We start from the raw sequence: 17,854 nt of genomic DNA, 5'->3' as shown, positions 1-17,854 counted from the left end.
AAAACAAAAGCCAACATATATTATTTATATCCCAAAAACAAAAAGAAAATATAGCAGTGGAGAATTACGAACTAAAAATAATCAATTTGAATTTGTTTAAAATAATTTATTGACTTTAAAATATATAATGATTTATATTTTAATTTATTTAAATTGTCTCCTAAAGTGAACTTTGATGATGTAAATTCATGGAGGCAATTAGTTTTTTAAGCCTTTAATTTATATGCCAAAAACAGAAAGAGTATGGAGAGTCCATAACTATATATCAATTAAATATGAAAGTTTTTTTTTTTTTTTTTTTGGTTTGAAATTAAATATGAAAGTAACAATACCAATAAACAAAGAAACCAAATAAACACGTGAAACAAACACTTAAACAATGAAATTTGAAGGAAGGAACCACCCTAAAATACTTCCAGGAGAAAAGGAAGATATGAAGAAGAAGAAAGCATATACATATATAAATATATATAAACACCAACAGCAACAGATATCATCATCCACACTCAAAATTCCACTTCCCAAACACCAAACAAAAAAATTATTCAATATCAATTGAAACTCACAAATTAATTTGGGGATCAGAAAATACCTCAATGATGACTGATTTAGATCTGATGGAGTCTATTCAGCAGTTCCTCCTCGAAGATAATTATCCGATTACGCCTAACGATTTCACTGAGTTGGACTTGGATTCAATTCAGCACTATTTACTTGAAGATGATTATTCAATTCCAAAACCAGATGATTTTTCATTTTCAGCTTTGGATTCAATCGAATCCTATCTACTTCAAGACGATGATTTCTCAATTACAATTCCTAATCCTATTTCGGACTCCGATTTCGATTTCGATCCAATTCAGCAGTATTTTCATCTTCACCAATATAATTTTGAATTAGAAACCCTAACAACCGATTCTAACATTAGTACTAATCATGAGCTTACCAGCATCGGATGGACGCCGTCTAGTCCGTCTGATTCAACCGCGCCTTTGGATGCAACCGATGGTTCAGAAAATGCTGCGGCGGATCGTACAAAGAGTGCGCCGTCCCGTACAAAGAGTGCGCCGTCTAGAGGAATGCAGTACAAAGGTGTGAGGAGGAGGCCATGGGGGAAATATGCGGCGGAGATTAGAGATCTGAAGGAAAATGGAGGAAGAGTTTGGCTAGGTACTTACGAGACACCTGAAGATGCAGCTCTGGCTTATGATCGAGCGGCTTTTGAAATGCGTGGATCTAAAGCTAAACTTAACTTTCCTCATTTAATCGGAACAAGCGATTATGAGCCGATCAGAGTGACGAATAAGCGGTCCTCGCCGAACAGTTCATCTTCTTCATCGAGTTCGTCATCGGCGTCGGTCATTGATTTTGAATCTCCAATGCGAAAGCGGAGAATGATTGAATTTAATTAATCCGTTTCAGAAAATCTGTATCAGTTTGACCATGTGAGACCTGGGTTTCATAATTGTGAATACTAATATTTAGTGGATCAAAAACTATTAATTGTATAAAAATACAGCCATGGTCACCGAACTTTATCCATTTTCGTATTATGACCATTCAACTTTATTTCTTTCTGATATGGCCATTGAACTTTACACTTTTTAACATCGGTGGCCAATTAACACCTCAAAACGACCATTGAAGCCTAAAAATAAAAAATCCAAAGCCTTAATGATATTCTAAGGAACTTTAATCCTTGAAAATAATTAAATGGAGCTTCCGAAAATCACATTTTTTTGAGCTTTCTCTCTCTAAAAATTCATTTTTCGTTTTAAGGTTATTTAGGTGTTGTTTGGTTAGGAGAGAGAAAGCTCAAAAAAATGTGATTTTCGAAAGCTCTATTTAATTATTTTCAAGGATTAAAGTTACTTAGAATATCATTAAGGCTTTGGATTTTTTATTTTTAGGCTTCAATGGTCGTTTTGAGGTGTTAATTGGTCACCAGTGTTAAAAAGTGTAAAGTTCAATGGTCATATCGAGAAGAAATAAAGTTGAGTGGTCATAATATGAAAATAAATAAAGTTCAGTGGTTATGGGTGTAATTTACCCTACATTTACTGCCAAAAAGAAAGTAATACTGCAAAAAAGACGTAATTAATCATTAATGATAAACCTGTGCCATGAGGCACAGGTTATATTATCCGTTTAACAAATCCAAAGCTTGTTCTTTTAGGTATAATATTGCGGCTCCTCCTTGCTTTCTTCTCCCTGTGAAGGTGCCCAAGTTTTTTATCTTTTTGGTGGATTTACATTGAAGAAGAAGGAAGTTATTTCTTACTCCTCTCAACCGGTTAGATTTAAGATTTATTGTAAATTTTTTTTATTTTATTTCTTTCTGATGAGTGTTTATATATTTTATTGGATCTCTTTATCCGTTTGAATTGTATATAGTCTCCATTATTCTACTATTTATACCATTTTTTGGATTTAGCAAAAGTAGAAATGATTTATTTTATACGTGGATCAATATATCTACGTGGTTGCAACAAACGAAATGACTCATATCCGAATTTTTGGAAGGGTCTAAATGATGAAGATTCGATTACAGTTGTTTTTTTGCGGATTTGGATTTCAATGAAGTATATGTTTTTTTTTGTGGGTTATGTACTTTTTATGGCTTTTTATAGTTATTTTCATCTCATTATGGATTTTGTAAGGTTTTTTACCTTTGCCGTTTCTTTTTGTACTTTCATATCTAACGAAAATATATGCACTTTTATAAAAAAAAAATAATAAAAAAAAAATAATAATAATCGATGCCAGTAATTTCAAAAGATATGAAAAACTTAATTATTAACTGAGGAGCATTTGTACCCCTTTTTTTAAACCATTTTTTGCTTCTTCTTTTTTTTAAGTCTAAACATGAAAGGAAAAAACTCGTTGTTAAAAATCGAAACAGCTATTTTTAATACAAAAATCAACTAACTACCTATCAATAACATCAACCATATGAAACAAACGGTACCTTAATAAGCTATTTCAAAATATAATATTTTATTTTCTAATTAATCCGTTTCACTTTTAGCGATTTAAAAAATATATTTCAATACCTAAAAAAAAACTCTAAAAGTTATCATTATAATCTTACAAATCAGGGTTAGGCTATGCTTACTTCATTTTTGATAAAGCAAGTCTTACTTTATTTTTTCCACGTAAATTTAGAAGACTAATAAAACACTATATAAATTTAAGGGATCAATCAAACTTTTTAAACAATTTAGAACTACTGATATACTAAGGCAATTTACAATCATCAATCAGTTATATATATATATATATATATATAAGAATAATGATTCTTGGTAGTTTACTCATTAAAAATGGGATTAAATAATACTCTCTAACATTATTGTCAACAAACTTTAATAAACGTATTAAAATTACTGTTGACGACTTCAAAATAAAAAATTTCAAGAATTTATGATATTATAAACAACTTTAATTGTTTAAAATTTTTGTTTCGAAGTTATTTATATATTGTTTGGGTATGAGAGAGAAAATGATTTTTTAGAGAGATAAAGCTCTATAAATAGTGATTTTGAAAAATAATAAATGTTGTTTCATAAAAAAATGTTGTTTTAAACAACTTTAATTGTTTAAAATTTTTGTTTCGAAGTTATTTATATATTGTTTGGGTATGAGAGAGAAAATGATTTTTTAGAGAGATAAAGCTCTATTTAAAATAATAAATGTTGTTTCATAAAAAATGTTGTTTTAAACAACTTTATTTTTGAATATTTCCATTTTAAGACCGTTAATAATCATTTTGAAACGTTAATTAAAGTTTAGTAATCATAATGTTAGAAAATATAAAATTGAGTTGTTTTTATACTGTGAAAATGACTAAAATTTCAATCCATATACACATGCTTAATTTTATTTTATTTTTAAAATATACACATGTTTAATTGTTTTATATATTTTAATTGAACCTTCGGAATTTTTTCAAAAATTCCAACTTAGAAAATTAGACTCAACAAATTTAAATTATGTTTTGCGTCACATAATTTGTCGCTCTTCCTATAATTATTGCTTTTTATAAGCTTCTTGTATGGAAGCTTTTTATAACTTCTAATCTTATCTTTTGAGGGACTTCAACACGTGGAACTTTAATTATTTAATTCACATATTATATATTTGTTCCTTTCTATTTGATAAAATTATGGGATAAGTTTGAAAGATTCCCGCGGATTTGATAGTGTAAAGAAGGTGCCACAATATATAAGACAAGGCAAAATTTATAAAATGGAATAAAATAGGAGGTACATTTATATATTTAAATCCATATGCAGATATATATTTATGACTTTTCTAAAATATTTTTTATATATATATATAACCCGTAAAGTCCAAAACGGGTTATATTCATTTCGCAAGCCCAATCCATATTAAAGCTCTATGGGCTAAGATTGGACGGGACCCAAATAAAAGAAGCGGGCGCAGCGAGTAAACCGCCCCGAATTCCTAAACGGAGCGTCAAGACTCCCACTCAGAACCACGTTCGTTGCCATGAAAGCCACGAAAGGGACATAGCCTAAAAAGGGGTAACCGCCCTCAGAACGTGGCCCACTAAGGAGTAACCGCCCTCGGCGGTTACCCAAAAAACACCTATAAAAGGCCTTAAGAATAAGGGGGTGGTACGTTCACATTTTTTCCCACAAAGCTATTGCTAAATTATAGACTCATTTTTACAAAAACTGACTTGATCGTCGGAGAGTTTTCCCGGAGATCCTGTCTCCGGTTTTGTTTTGCAGGTAACTCCGGCAAAGAATATCAAAGCGGATCCAGCAAGTTATCATTGGTGCGGTGAGCGTGGACCTTTTTTACCAACACTTGGTTAAAGGTACACGAAGAACATGTCAGAACCATCACGAACGACCGGTGTTACGACCAGATCCACTAGCATGAACTCACGAGGTTCACGGATTGCAAATTCGCAGCCTGCAGGTACTCAGCCTGTGGTGCCTAGCTCGTCAGGCCCCTCGGGACAATTGGGTCCCTTATTGGAAGTGCAGGTGCAAAATGAAATGGAGATGTCCAATAGCGATTTCGTGCAGATGGCAGGACAGGTCTTGGCTTCGAATATGAGCCAGGCGGCTGGCGATCGAATGATTAATTTATTAACCGCCCTCGCCGAACGCGATACCGCCATGGCGCCTGCCCCTCAGGAACCTGTGGTTATCTCAACACAATCACCGACTATTCCTGTCATACATGTCCTTCCGCAGCCATCTCAGGTGCCAAATCAAGTGGGCCAGAGTAGTCGCACGAATCCACACAGTCACCCGAGCAACTACTCGCACCCAGATCTCATTACGACGACACATCCAACCTGGCAACCATCCCAACCGTTGCCAGGAATGCAAGGCACTCTTCCGCTACAACAACTGGACCCTTTTCCTCACAGACGTTCGGAATTGATGACGCCTAACACAACTATGTCTGGGCGTGAGCACACATGGAACTTTGATCCTATAACGGGACGGCGATTGGTCCACCAACAGGCACCCGTCTCAACACCGATGGGCGAGTGGATGCCATCCAGAATTCACCAGCAGCGGATGGAAGAGGTCCGGCGAGTACCCGATATTGACTTAGAAGATCAATTACGGAGCATGATGGAGCGAATGGGGTACTCACCTCGGCCGAGAGCAGAGGTCCAGAGCGATTCACCTTTTGCCCCTTCGTTGCGGGAATTCATTCCAGATCACAGAATCAAAGCACCTGCCATACCAAAATACTATGGGGATCCAAATTCTGACCCTGAGGCTCATGTCAGGAACTACAGAGAGTTAATGGATGTTGCAGGGGCAAGCGAAAGCATAATTTGCAGGTTATTCTCGACAACTTTGGACGGTGCGGCATCTGATTGGTTTCGATCTTTACCGGCAGAATCTATTCACAATTGGCAACAATATAGTCGGGATTTCTGTGCGAAGTTCGTGGGCTGTAAAGCGGCAGATGTGACATATAGGCAGCTGAAGAAGATCAAACAGAGAAACTATAATTCCCTAAGGGAATTTGTTGTCGCCTTTAACGATATCCTGGTGCGATTGCAGAACCCAGATATCGTGAGTATTCGCAACATCATGGCGGATGGAACCACTGATTGGAGCATGCGGGAAGAAATCATCCGTAACAAACCACGCACTGTAGCCGAGCTCATGAAGATAGCAAAGGAATTCATGGAAGTGGATGATGTCAACAGGGAACATAGGGCCCAAACTCGGCGAGAAAGAGAGGCCGCTAGAACCACTTCGGACAGTCGGCGTCAGACCCAGTCCAAAAGTAATTTTGTTCGAAGAGGCGATCGTCCCTTTCAAGGTGGAGGATATCACACGCCACTAAACACGACTCGCCAAGAGGTGTTACTTTGGATCGAAAAGAGCCCCTTGAAGAAGGATGTGCGGTTCCCCGAGGTGAAAGGCCGAACCAGTTTGGGGCGCTATCCCAGTAAGTATTGCAGGTTCCACAGGTTGAATGGCCATGACACAGATGATTGCTACGAACTGAAGAAGGAAATAGAAAAACTGATCGAGAGAGGCAAGCTGAGTCAATTTGTAAGAAAAGAAACAGCTGATGAGAAAACAACGCTCCCGCATGAGGGAGAAACACGGCCAGAAAAGAAGCAGAAGAAAGGGGTGATAAACGTGATAGCAGGCGGAATCTACGAGCCTCCAACAAAAAGAACTCGCCGTGAACGGCGAAAGAGCAACACACATAGGGGGGATGCCCTCAATTACTCATTTGCGAGAATCACGGAGCCACATGCGGATGCCCTGGTGATCACGATGGCCGTTGAAGGATGGGACGTCAAGCGGGTCCTTATCGACACAGGCAGTTCTTGCAACGTCATTACCCGGACAGCATTCAACAAGTTGGGAATCAACGACGAGCGGGTGGAACACACCTTCATGGATGTAACTCGTTTTGGGGGTCAATCCTCCCAAACAAGTGGGCAGGTGGTGTTGGAGGCAGAAATGGGCGATAAGAATCTAAAATGGCGAGGTGATTTAGAATTCGCAATTGTTGATCTCCCACTGGCCTACAACATAATTCTGGGACGGCCATTCCTGTCGGAGATGGAGTCGCTCATCTCAATGAAGCATTTAACGTTACATTTGCCAACACACCAAGGGCGAGTCATAGTTGAAGGTGATCAACTTGTATCTCAACAGGCCTATACATTATCACTTGAACCAAAATCGGAAGAGGAGGATAAAGTCGAAGAGAAGCTGCCGGCGGAAGCATTGGGAGAAACGGAACTATTCGCCATCTCGAATGATAAGAACGTGCGAATAGCGGCTGGACTCTCAGAAGAAACAAAGAAAGCCATTACCGAGGTATTGATCCAATGTGAGTCGGCATTTACCGTCCCAAATGAAGTGCTAAAAGGAATAAGCCCAGACGTAGCAACCCATCGGTTGAATGTAGACAAAGGGGCAACCCCAGTGCGGCAAAAGAAGAGGGGACATGCTCCTGAGCGGCAAAAGGCGATTGAAAAAGCAGTGGCGGACTTGCTAAGGTCGGATGCGATTCGAGAAGTCACCTATCCGGAATGGCTAGCCAATGTGGTGCTAGTCAAAAAGCCGAATGGAACGTACAGAATGTGCGTCGACTTCAAAGACTTGAACAAGGCATGTCCGAAAGATATGTATCCACTTCCTAACATTGATATATTGGTAGATGGAACTGCAGGATATGAAGCTTTATCATTCACCGACGTGAAATCCAGTTACCATCAGATACCCATGGAGAAGGCGGATGAAATCAAAACATCATTCATAACTCACCAGACGACTTATTGCTTCAAGGTGATGCCCTTTGGATTGAAAAACGCGGGAGCAACATACCAGAGGATGATGAACAAGATATTTTCAGACAAATCCGGCGAGAACTTCTCGATCTATGTTGATGACATGATCATCAAAAGCAAGAAAATGCAAGACCACCCGCGGGATATCAAAGAAATCCTAGAAGTGTTGATCAAATATGGCCTCAAATTGAACCCATAGAAATGCACATTCGGAGCAAGAGCGGGAAAGTTCCTGGGTTTCATTGTTAGCGGCAAAGGGGTTGAGGCGAATCCTGAGAAGGTTAAAGCAGCAATGGAGATGAAGACGCCAAGGAACATAAGGGAAGTACAGAGACTGAACGGGCGGTTGGTGGCATTAGGGCGATTCATATCATGCTCAGCTAGGCGATGTCTACCTTTCTACAATGTCATCAAAAAATCCAAGTCCTTTGAATGGACGCCGGATTGTCAAGAAGCATTTGAGGGGATAAAGCGATTACTATGTTATCCGCCCTTAATGAGCAGGCCGGAAGACGGAGAAGATTTGTTTCTTTATGTATCCGTCACCAGCATGGCGATATGCACTGTGATGGTGCGAGAAGAAGAAGGGCAACAATATCCAGTATACTACGTGAGCAAAGTCTTGAAGGACGCAGAACTCTGGTATTCGAAGTTGGACAAAATGGCCCTCGCGGTGATAACCACGGCGACTAGATTGAAACCATATTTTCAGGCGCATACTGTCATTGTGAGAACTGGCATCCCAATGCGAAAGGTATTGCAGAAACCTGACGCATCCGGCCGGTTGATGGAATGGTCAATTCGCCTGGGCGAATACGATATCCGCTATGAAGGAAGACCAGCGCTAAAGAGCCAAGTGCTCGCCGACTTCGTGAACGAATTCACCTGGGATGATGATGAATGTCCAAAGGCACAAAAAGAAGAGTGGAGCATGTACACAGATGGGGCCTTATCTGCAGACGGAGCTGGGCTAGGAATCGTCATCAAAGGTCCGGAGGTTATCCGCCTGTACTATGCAGCAAAATTAACTTTCAAAACTACCAATAATGCCGCAGAATACGAGGCTATGATATGTGGATTGAGGTTGCTCAATGAACTCACCCCAGAAAGAGTGGTAATCTACAGCGATTCCAAACTCATGATAAACCAGATCACAAAAAATTATCTGGTGAAACAGGAGGAGCTAGTAAAATACCATCAGGTGGTCAGCCGATTGACACAAGAGTTAACGCACAAGGGAGTCGTTTGGGAGATGGTGCATGTTCCACGAGGCCAAAATGCAAAAGCTGACGAATTGGCAAAAGCAGCGGCAAGTAGAGAACCATGGAGTCAAAAAGCATGCAACTTGGAAATAAAATCGGCACCAGCATTCGAGGTTGATCAGATTATGATCATCGAGGAACTGGAAGACGATGAAGATTGGCGGATGCCAATCCATCAATATCTGGAGCAGGGAGATGCCGGTTGATAAGAGCTTAGCCAGAAAAATAATTGGGCAGTCGGCACGATATTCAATGCAGGATGGAACTTTGTATCGGAAATCGTACACATGTCCATGGTTGAAATGCGTTAGTCGCAATGAAGGAGACTATGTGCTGCGAGAACTACACGAAGGAATTTGTGGCGCGCACGAAGCTTCGGCGGCATTGGCAAGAAAGGTCAAACTGATGGGATACTACTGGCCCAAGGTGGTGGAAGATTCCCAGAAGATGGTTGCGGAATGTCACAACTGTCAAATCCATGCGAATGAAAAGCATGTTCCCGGAGCTGAACAAATCACTATAATGACGGCGTGGCCATTCGCAACATGGGGAATTGATATAGTGGGTCCATTCCCAGAAACAACAAAGAAAAGGAAGTATTTGATAGTCGCAATGGACCACTTCAGCAAATGGGTAGAAGCGGAGGCAGTAACCGCACAAACATCTGAGAGAATGATCGAGTTCTTACGAGAGAACATTATCATGCGATTTGGGATCCCGCAGAAGCTTATAACCGACAATGGCACCTAGTTCAACTGTGCCAAGTTCAAAACATACTGCAAAAGCATGGGAATCAAGAATCATTTTTCTTTTGTAAACCATCCCCAATCAAATGGTATGACGGAGGTTACCAACAGGGCCATGGTTCAAGGCATCAAGAAGCGGCTAGGTGACAAAAAAACAAGTTGGGCGGATGAGATACCCCATATGTTGTGGGCATACAGAACCTCTGTAAAGGCAGCAACAGGCGAAACACCTTTCTCGCTAGTTTATGGAGCCGAAGCAGTCCTACCTGTTGAAATCAAGTCGCCCACAGATCGGACAATTTATTATTGCGACACACAAAATCCTATCAACATCAGAGATGCTTTGGATTCTGTGGAGGAACGAAGAGAAAAAGCTTACATGCGAATGGCAATGTACCGCAATAGAATCAAGAAATACCATGACAGAAGAGTGCGAAAAGTAATGATCAACGAAAACGACTTGGTCTTGAAAAAAGCAGATAAAATACAGTCTAGAGATGGAAAAGGCAAGCTAGGCGTCAACTGGATCGGGCCATACAAAGTATCCAGGAAGATGGGACCGGCCACTTTCGAAATAGAAGAAATGAGTGGAAAGAAGCTCCCGCGCACCTGGAATTTAGAGAATCTACGCCTATATAGAAAGGTCGAGTAGTTCGAGGAAATGACGAGTACTCTTTTTCCTTTTATGAGTTTTTCCCACTGGGTTTTCTGATAAAAGGTTTTAATGAGGCTTCGATCCCGCACAATTGGTGTACATATGTAATAAACTTTTTCTCGTCATCAATAAAAGTTATTACATTCACTCAGTATGTTACAACAAAATGCGGATTCTTTACAAAAACACATAAATGTGTTGCCTCTTAAAGAAAGGCGGATGCATGATTACGCATCACTCGCAAAAAACCTTAGGGTTAAAATCAAAAACACATAAATGTGTTGCCTGTTAAAGAAAGGCGGATGCTTGATTACGTATCACTCGCAAAAAACCTTAGGGTTAAAATCAAAAACACATAAATGTGTTGCCTGTTAAAGAAAGGCGGATGCATGATTACGCATCACTCGCAAAACCTTATGATCAAAACTTATGATTATTTTCGAAAGAAGACTTATAAGTTAAGGCATAAAATTAAGCGAATAAACGAGTACTCAAAATTGCAAAAAGGGTCTGGCCACCCTAGCTATGAAGAAACACAAATATGGAGTCGGCAAAAGGACAAAAGGCACATATAAAGGGCAAAAAAGTGACAATCACACACATATGAAAAGCAACAACCGAAAGAAAATATATATATCAGAGCGGTTTGTTACATACAAAAGTCCAAATATAAGTTAAGCTATGCTACAGCTTCCTCTCCTTCGCCCCTAATGCCCTCCTGGACTGCGGCGACTCCCTCATCTCCTCCGGTAGGAGGATCTACTTCAAGCGAATCCTCAACCCTTGAATCGGTAACCGCTTCAGTAACCTCTTCGGTGAGAGGTACCTCTTGCACAGGTTGAGAAACGGCTTGGGGTGCCTCTCCTTCCGCGGGCTGAATAGGGATCTCGCAGCTAATCGGAGGATCCTGAAGACTCTTCCAATCTAAGAAGAGTACCTCATCCATATCAGCATCCTCGGCTTCCAGCTTATCCCACTCCCCAGTTAAATCCTTTTCAGGGATGGGAACTTTGGGGCGGTTAAGTACCAGACCCTGATGCTCGTGCTCATAAGCCGCATGAATCCGCTCCCCATACCAGTAGATGCGGGCGCCATCTTCAGCCAAAATCTCCTCAACCCTCTTCTTTTGGGCCTCCTTGAAAGCAGCTAGGTCGTCGAGGGCTTTTTGCAGTTCATCGGACTTGGCCTGAAGGGATTTAAGGGCCTCCTCCTTCTCGCCCACGGCCTTCTGACAGGTGCCCTCTAGGACCTTCACCTTCCCTTGGACATCATCATAAAGCGACTTCTGAGTCGCCAATTCCGTACCAAGACTTTCCAACTCCTTGGCTCGCTCTGCATCCCTTCGGAGAATGCCCTCAGCGAAATTGATAATCTGCATATAACACGTCTCACAAATAAAAATGGGCGAATAGAAATATGCGGTTACAATGAACACAAGATATTTGAAAGCGAAGGACAAAGCAATAATATACCTCTACAGAACGCTTCTCGATCCCTTCCACAGCAGTAGGGAGCGGTACTTGCTCGCGCACACGGGAGGCAGAGGGAAGTCGCCCGAGGACATTGCATATGGAAGATACAATATCCTTGCAAGAGAAGTTCACGGCCAGGCCGAAAGTCCTAGTCCACCATCCGCTAATATCGGGGATTGGCTGCAAAAGCATAAAGAAAAATATCAAGAGAACGACAGATAGCTCATGAGGAAAAAGTAGCAATACGAGAGGGAGCAGATCAAGATACCTCGTGAATGGGGGTACTGCTCTTTCCTTTAGACGAGGCGGATACAGGTGCGCCGCCAACAGTAAGGGACACAGAAGTGTTCTTCTTTTTAGAACGAGAAGACTCTGTATCCGTACTTATCTTCCGCTTCCTGGTTAAAGGAAGATCCTCGGAGGCAGAAGCGGGACCTTGTGAAGCGGAAGCCCTAACCGGGGAAGCCGCCCCAATAGAAGGAATCGTCCCTCCAGAAGGATCCGCCCCTACAACGGAAGCGGTTTCCGTCATCCGCTTCTTTCTTCTCGCCAGGGCTTTAGCCTCCCGATCTGCAGCGATTTGAGATAAAGGATCACCCCTGCAAAGGGTTAAAAGAAACCATCAACTTGGAAATAAAAAGTACCTTGCACAAAAACGCGATAAGGAATATAGACAACGCGATCCCCCTCGCGGTACGCAATCGCTACTCGGCTCCTTAGCATATGAAAGGCCTGATCGTATGTCCATACAAAAGGAGGAGTGCTCTTCAAGAACTTGATAACGGCGGATTCTTCCTTGCTGGGATACCCGAAGTTCAAACTCTTTACGTTGGGTCGGCTCCAGCAATGAAGGAAGTTCAGGTTTTCCTTATTAAACTTGATAAAAAAGTAAGATCGATCCCACTCGCGGATCTTGTTCAGCTTCTCGTCAAAACCATAGTATCCGCTCTGGCGGATGAAAGTGAAATACCCCGCCGAGCTTTTGAAATGGTGGAGCTTGGAGAAGATTTTGGGCGAAAAGGGAACCTCCAAACAATCCGCCAAGAATTTGTCCAGAGTCAAATCGGCCCAGCCGTTAGGATGCAATTGCCCGGGCGCGATTCCGTAACCGCCTAGGACGAAAGCAATCTCATCCGCCAGCGGATAAGTGAAGCCGCAGATAATCTGGGCCACGAAAATAGTGAAGTACCCCTTTGGGTAATCGCCCGGTCCCCTATCCTCCCCAGGAATGATAGTCTCGAGACCTCGGAGCCAGGGATAATGCTCCCGCAAATCATCGATTGTCTCTTGACAAACCAGACTTCCCGACCTGTCCTTCTTTGGTAACAAACGAGGGGTTGGGACAGGTGGCGGAATCAACTTTTTGGGGTCAAAACCTAAACCCTCGTCGGTTGTATTCGCCAGATGAAGGAAGTCGGCGGGATGAGAATTACACCCAGGAGAGCTGGTTGAAGCTTCCTCAACCATCTCTTCGACCTCGTTAGAGACCTCGCGGACATAATCGTCGTCAAACGGCGCGAAGTCGAGGTCTGACATGATCGATAAAAGGAAAACAGAAGCAAAAAGCCGAACAAGGAACAAATGTGAAAAGAAAAACTTACATGAAAAAGACAACACAGTGAAGTGACGGTATTAAGAGGTCAACGCCGGAAAAGAAGTAACGGAATTAAAAGGTCGACGCCGGAGAAAACGAAAGAGGGGAAATGCACAAATTCAAAACTTTGAAATAATCGGACAAAGACGAAGCGTCCCCTATAAAAAGACCCTAAAAGGGCTCTTGCTAGACCAAGGGGGAGGCATGTGATAACCCGCGAAGCCCAAAACGGGTTATATTCATTTCGCAAGCCCAGCCCATATTAAAGCCCCATGGGCTAAGATTGGACGGGACCCGAATGAAGGAAGCGGGCGCAGCGAGTAAACCGCCCCGAATTCCTAAACGGAGCGTCAAGACTCCCACTCAGAACCACGTTCGTTGCCATGAAAGCCACGAAAGGGACATGGCCTAAAAAGGGGTAACCGCCCTCAGAACGTGGCCCACTAAGGAGTAACCGCCCTCGGCGGTTACCCAAAAAACACCTATAAAAGGCCTTAAGAATAAGGGGGGAGGTACGTTCACATTTTTTCCCACAAAGCTATTGCTAAATTATAGAGTCATTTTTACAAAAACTGACTTGATCGTCGGAGAGTTTTTCCGGAGATCCTGTCTCCGGTTTTGTTTTGCAGGTAACTCCGGCAAAGAATATCAAAGCGGATCCAGCAAGTTATCAATATATATATATAAAATCATTTAGAAATTTCTTACTTTTTCTTCTTTCTTTTTTCGTTTGTCTCTTTCATTCTTTTTTAGTTTGTAAATTTGGCATTCTGTTTTTAATTATCAACTCATATATACATAAAATCTTTCTTCTTGTGAATTTGGCACTCCGTTTTTTTATTATTTTGTACGTTTTCCAGGATAAAACTTTCAGTACATGATTTTCGCATTTTTCGCAATCTAAGAAGCATGCGAAGATAATACTACTTCGCAGAATTATTTTTTCTTCGCAGTTTTTGCAAACTGCGAAGCTAACTCATGTACTGAAGTAGTAGTTACCTTCGCAGACTTTGCAGTTTGCAAAAAAAACGAGGTGGTATATAACATTAAAATCATAACATTATCAAAATCATAACAACAAGATTGCAACAATAATTCAAACCCTAAACCCTAAATCCCAACAATGGCATGAGCACCAGTGTACCATAGTAAATCCTAATTGGAGTGCTTCCAGGCTTTACAGAAGTAAGAAAAATCTGCAGCGTCATATAGAATTTTATGCCTTTATATTCAGGCTTTACATCAATCACCTTTCACTATGATTGATGCCTTTATATTCAAGCTAAACAGATACGTGAATTTGATGCCTTGGTCTTCACCATCTTCATCACATCCCAATCATCCCTCACTGTTATTGATGTCTTTGTATTCAACCTTCACAAAAAATTAAGTAATTTTAGGGAAATAATGAAAGAAACGCTTTGCAGAGAGCAAATCTACGAAGTCTGTGAAGAAAACGATGCAAAGGCGTTAGACATAGAACTTAGATTCAACAGTTTGGTTGACAGTAATCTTCCAATCAACTGTAATCGAGCTCGAGGCTCTTGTATTGTTTCGTCTTTGCCAAGCCTCTTCCAACTCCTCACCCATCGATAAAAACAGGGAAAACAAAGATCAAAAGAAATTTAGAAATACACACAGGCCAATCTGGCCGGTAATTGGATCAGCACACAAGGCCAGGGTGGCCGGTAGTTACCAGAGAACACCCAAAGGGAGCTAGGGTTCCAGGCGGCGGCACCTCATAAGGGGCTAAAAACTGGATTATAATTTTTTACTTTTATAAAATTGGGAGTTTCCATTTTCTCTCTTCTTTTTTTCTCTCTGTCAATTTCTGTTGTTTACTCTTGAGTTATAAAGTTTCATTCTCTTTTATTTTTTTTCATTTTATAGATCTCATTTGTTACCTTCTAATTGAGAAGCAAGAAAGGCATGTCTTCATTCTTTCTCATTTACTGTTTTTATTCTTGTTCGTTAAGTTTTTTTTATTGGTATTCATATATCTTGTTGTATCACTTAATCTGTTTGATATGTATCTGTTGTTCATCATCTCTTCATTTGTAACATTTTCTAGTTTAGTAAGGACGAAAATTGTAGATCTTATCCGTAGAACAATAGATTTACGGGATTGTGAAAGAAATGATTCAGATTCAAAAATTCTGAATGATTTAAATGAAGAAGTCAGTATTACAGTTGTTTCTCTGCGAATTTGAAGTGACGAGAAGTAATGTTCCATTTGTTGTTTGTTTTAACGGTATCTTTGATGACTTTTTTTACTATTTGGAGTTTATTTCTTACCTTCGTGGATCATATATTACTAATATTAGGCATAGTCTTTACTTACGTAAGGTTTTATTTCTTACTATTTTCATGTTATTATTTTACTCGTATTATCTAATGAAATTTTAGCATTTTAATAAGGGTAATTAATTTATTAGTCCCTATATTTTGACAAAACACACTGCATAGTCCCTGTATTTTCAAAAACACATGGTAAGGTCTCTAACTTTTTTCTCAGTGAACTGTTTAGTCATTCCGTCTGTTTGTTAGATTTTTTACCGTTTATGAATTCAGAAATGACTAAATTACCCTTTACTATTTACCTTCAAATTTCAGAAGAGGAAATCCAATTTAGAAGAAGAAGTTATTTGTATAGAGAACAAGAAAAAGAACACACCAAATGTTTACGAATTTGAACTATTAAGAAGAAAATCAAGAAGAAGAACACTCAAAGTTGATTTCAGATGCAGTAGAGTTTAAAAGGAAATGAAAATAAAGGAAAAGAAGAACGCAAATCCAAATTGACTAGCAGAATCTTCATGAGAGTCTAACGGCATGGACTAAACAGTTCACCGAGAAAACGTTAGGGACTAAACAGTTCATCGAGAAAAAATGTTAGAAACTTTATCGTGTGTTTTTGAAAATACAGAGACTAAACAATGTGTTTTTCAAAATATAGGGACTAATAATTTAATTACCCTTTTAATAATAATAATTGGAATAATTTACGAAGAAACTAACGGTAACGGATTCAAAATTTTATTCACTAGATATTATTGTTGAGAATTAAGAAACCCAGGTGTCACATCATACAGATTTTCTGAAACTGATTTCGCCGCCGAATCAAATTCTATCATCCTCCGCTTTGTAATTGGAGATTCAAAATCAATGTCGGACGCCGATAACGAACTTGATGGAGAAGATGAACTGTTCCGCGACGATCGCTTATTCGTCACTCTGATCGGCTCGTAATCGCTGGATCCGATTAAATGAGGAAAATTAAGTTTCGCTTTAGATCCACGCATTTCAAAAGCCGCTCGATCGTAAGCCAGAGCTGCGTCTTCCGGTGTCTCGTAAGTACCGAGCCAAACTCTTGCTCCATTTTTCTTCAGATCTCTAATCTCCGCAGCATACTTCCCCCACGGCCTCCTCCTCACTCCTTTGTACTGCATTCCTCTAGACGGCGCACTCTTTGTACGCTGCGCCGCAGCATTTTCTGAACCATCGGTTGCATCAAAGGGCCTTGTTGAATCAGACGGCCTCCATTCAATGCTGGTAAGCTCATGGTTTTTACTAATGTTAGAATCGGTTGTTAGGGTTTCAAATTCAATATCATCTTGATGAAGATGAAGATACTGCTGAATTGGATCGAAATCGGAGTCTGAAATAGGATTAGGAATTGTAATTGAGAAATCATCATCTTGAAGTAGATAGTGCTCAATTGAATCCAAAGCTGAAAATGAAAAATCATCTGGTTTTGGAATTGAAGAATCATCTTCAAGTAAATACTGCTGAATCGATTCCAAATCCAACGCAGTGAAATCGTTTGGCGTAACCGGATAATTATCTTGGAGGAGGAACTGCTGAATAGACTCCATCAGATCTAAATCACTCGTCATTGAGGTATTTTCTGATCCCAACATTTATTTCTGAGTTTCAATTGATATTGAAGTTTAATTTTGTTGTTTGCTGTTTGGGAAGTGGAATTTTGAGTGTGGATGATGGTATTTGTTGCTGTTGGTGTTTATATATATTTATATATGTATATACTTTCTTCTTCATCTCTTCCTTTTCTCTTGGAAGTATTTTTGGGTGGGTTCCTTCCTTGAAATTTCATTTCACGTGTTCATTTGTTTTCTTTGTTTATTGATTTGTTTTATATTATTTAATTTAGTTCATCATTCTCCATAGATATTATACTCTTTTTGTTTTGGCATATTGCTTCTCTTTCTGTTTAGAGTTAGTATATCTAGATCAGAATTTGAAAATAAATAATCTCCTGAATTTATATATGTTTTGTTAGTTAATA

The 17,854-nt window shown here is 40.0% G+C and overlaps 2 protein-coding genes across 2 annotated transcripts; one reads left to right on the top strand and one right to left on the bottom strand.

Annotated features, from left to right (window-relative positions):
• Nucleotides 1-513: 513 nt before the first annotated feature.
• On the top strand, nt 514-1,704 carry LOC136220398 (ethylene-responsive transcription factor 2-like). The gene has a single exon (XM_066008221.1). The coding sequence runs from the start codon at nt 597-599 to the stop codon at nt 1,410-1,412; it is 816 nt and encodes a 271-aa protein (XP_065864293.1). The 5' UTR covers nt 514-596; the 3' UTR covers nt 1,413-1,704.
• Nucleotides 1,705-16,562: 14,858 nt separating this feature from the next.
• LOC136220648 (ethylene-responsive transcription factor 2-like) lies at nt 16,563-17,502 on the bottom strand. Its single transcript, XM_066008444.1, has one exon. The coding sequence runs from the start codon at nt 17,466-17,468 to the stop codon at nt 16,599-16,601; it is 870 nt and encodes a 289-aa protein (XP_065864516.1). The 5' UTR covers nt 17,469-17,502; the 3' UTR covers nt 16,563-16,598.
• Between the last annotated feature and the right edge of the window lie 352 nt (nt 17,503-17,854).

The sequence above is a fragment of the Euphorbia lathyris genome, chromosome 2, assembly GCF_963576675.1.
Source record: "Euphorbia lathyris chromosome 2, ddEupLath1.1, whole genome shotgun sequence".
NCBI classification, from domain to species: domain Eukaryota; kingdom Viridiplantae; phylum Streptophyta; class Magnoliopsida; order Malpighiales; family Euphorbiaceae; genus Euphorbia; species Euphorbia lathyris.
This window is presented reverse-complemented; position numbering and strand designations above follow the sequence as displayed.

Coding starts and splice junctions, on each gene's coding strand:
- LOC136220398 (XM_066008221.1), top strand. CDS start 597: ATGATGACTGATTTAGATCTGATGGAGTCTATTCAGCAGTTCCTCCTC.
- LOC136220648 (XM_066008444.1), bottom strand. CDS start 17,468: ATGTTGGGATCAGAAAATACCTCAATGACGAGTGATTTAGATCTGATG.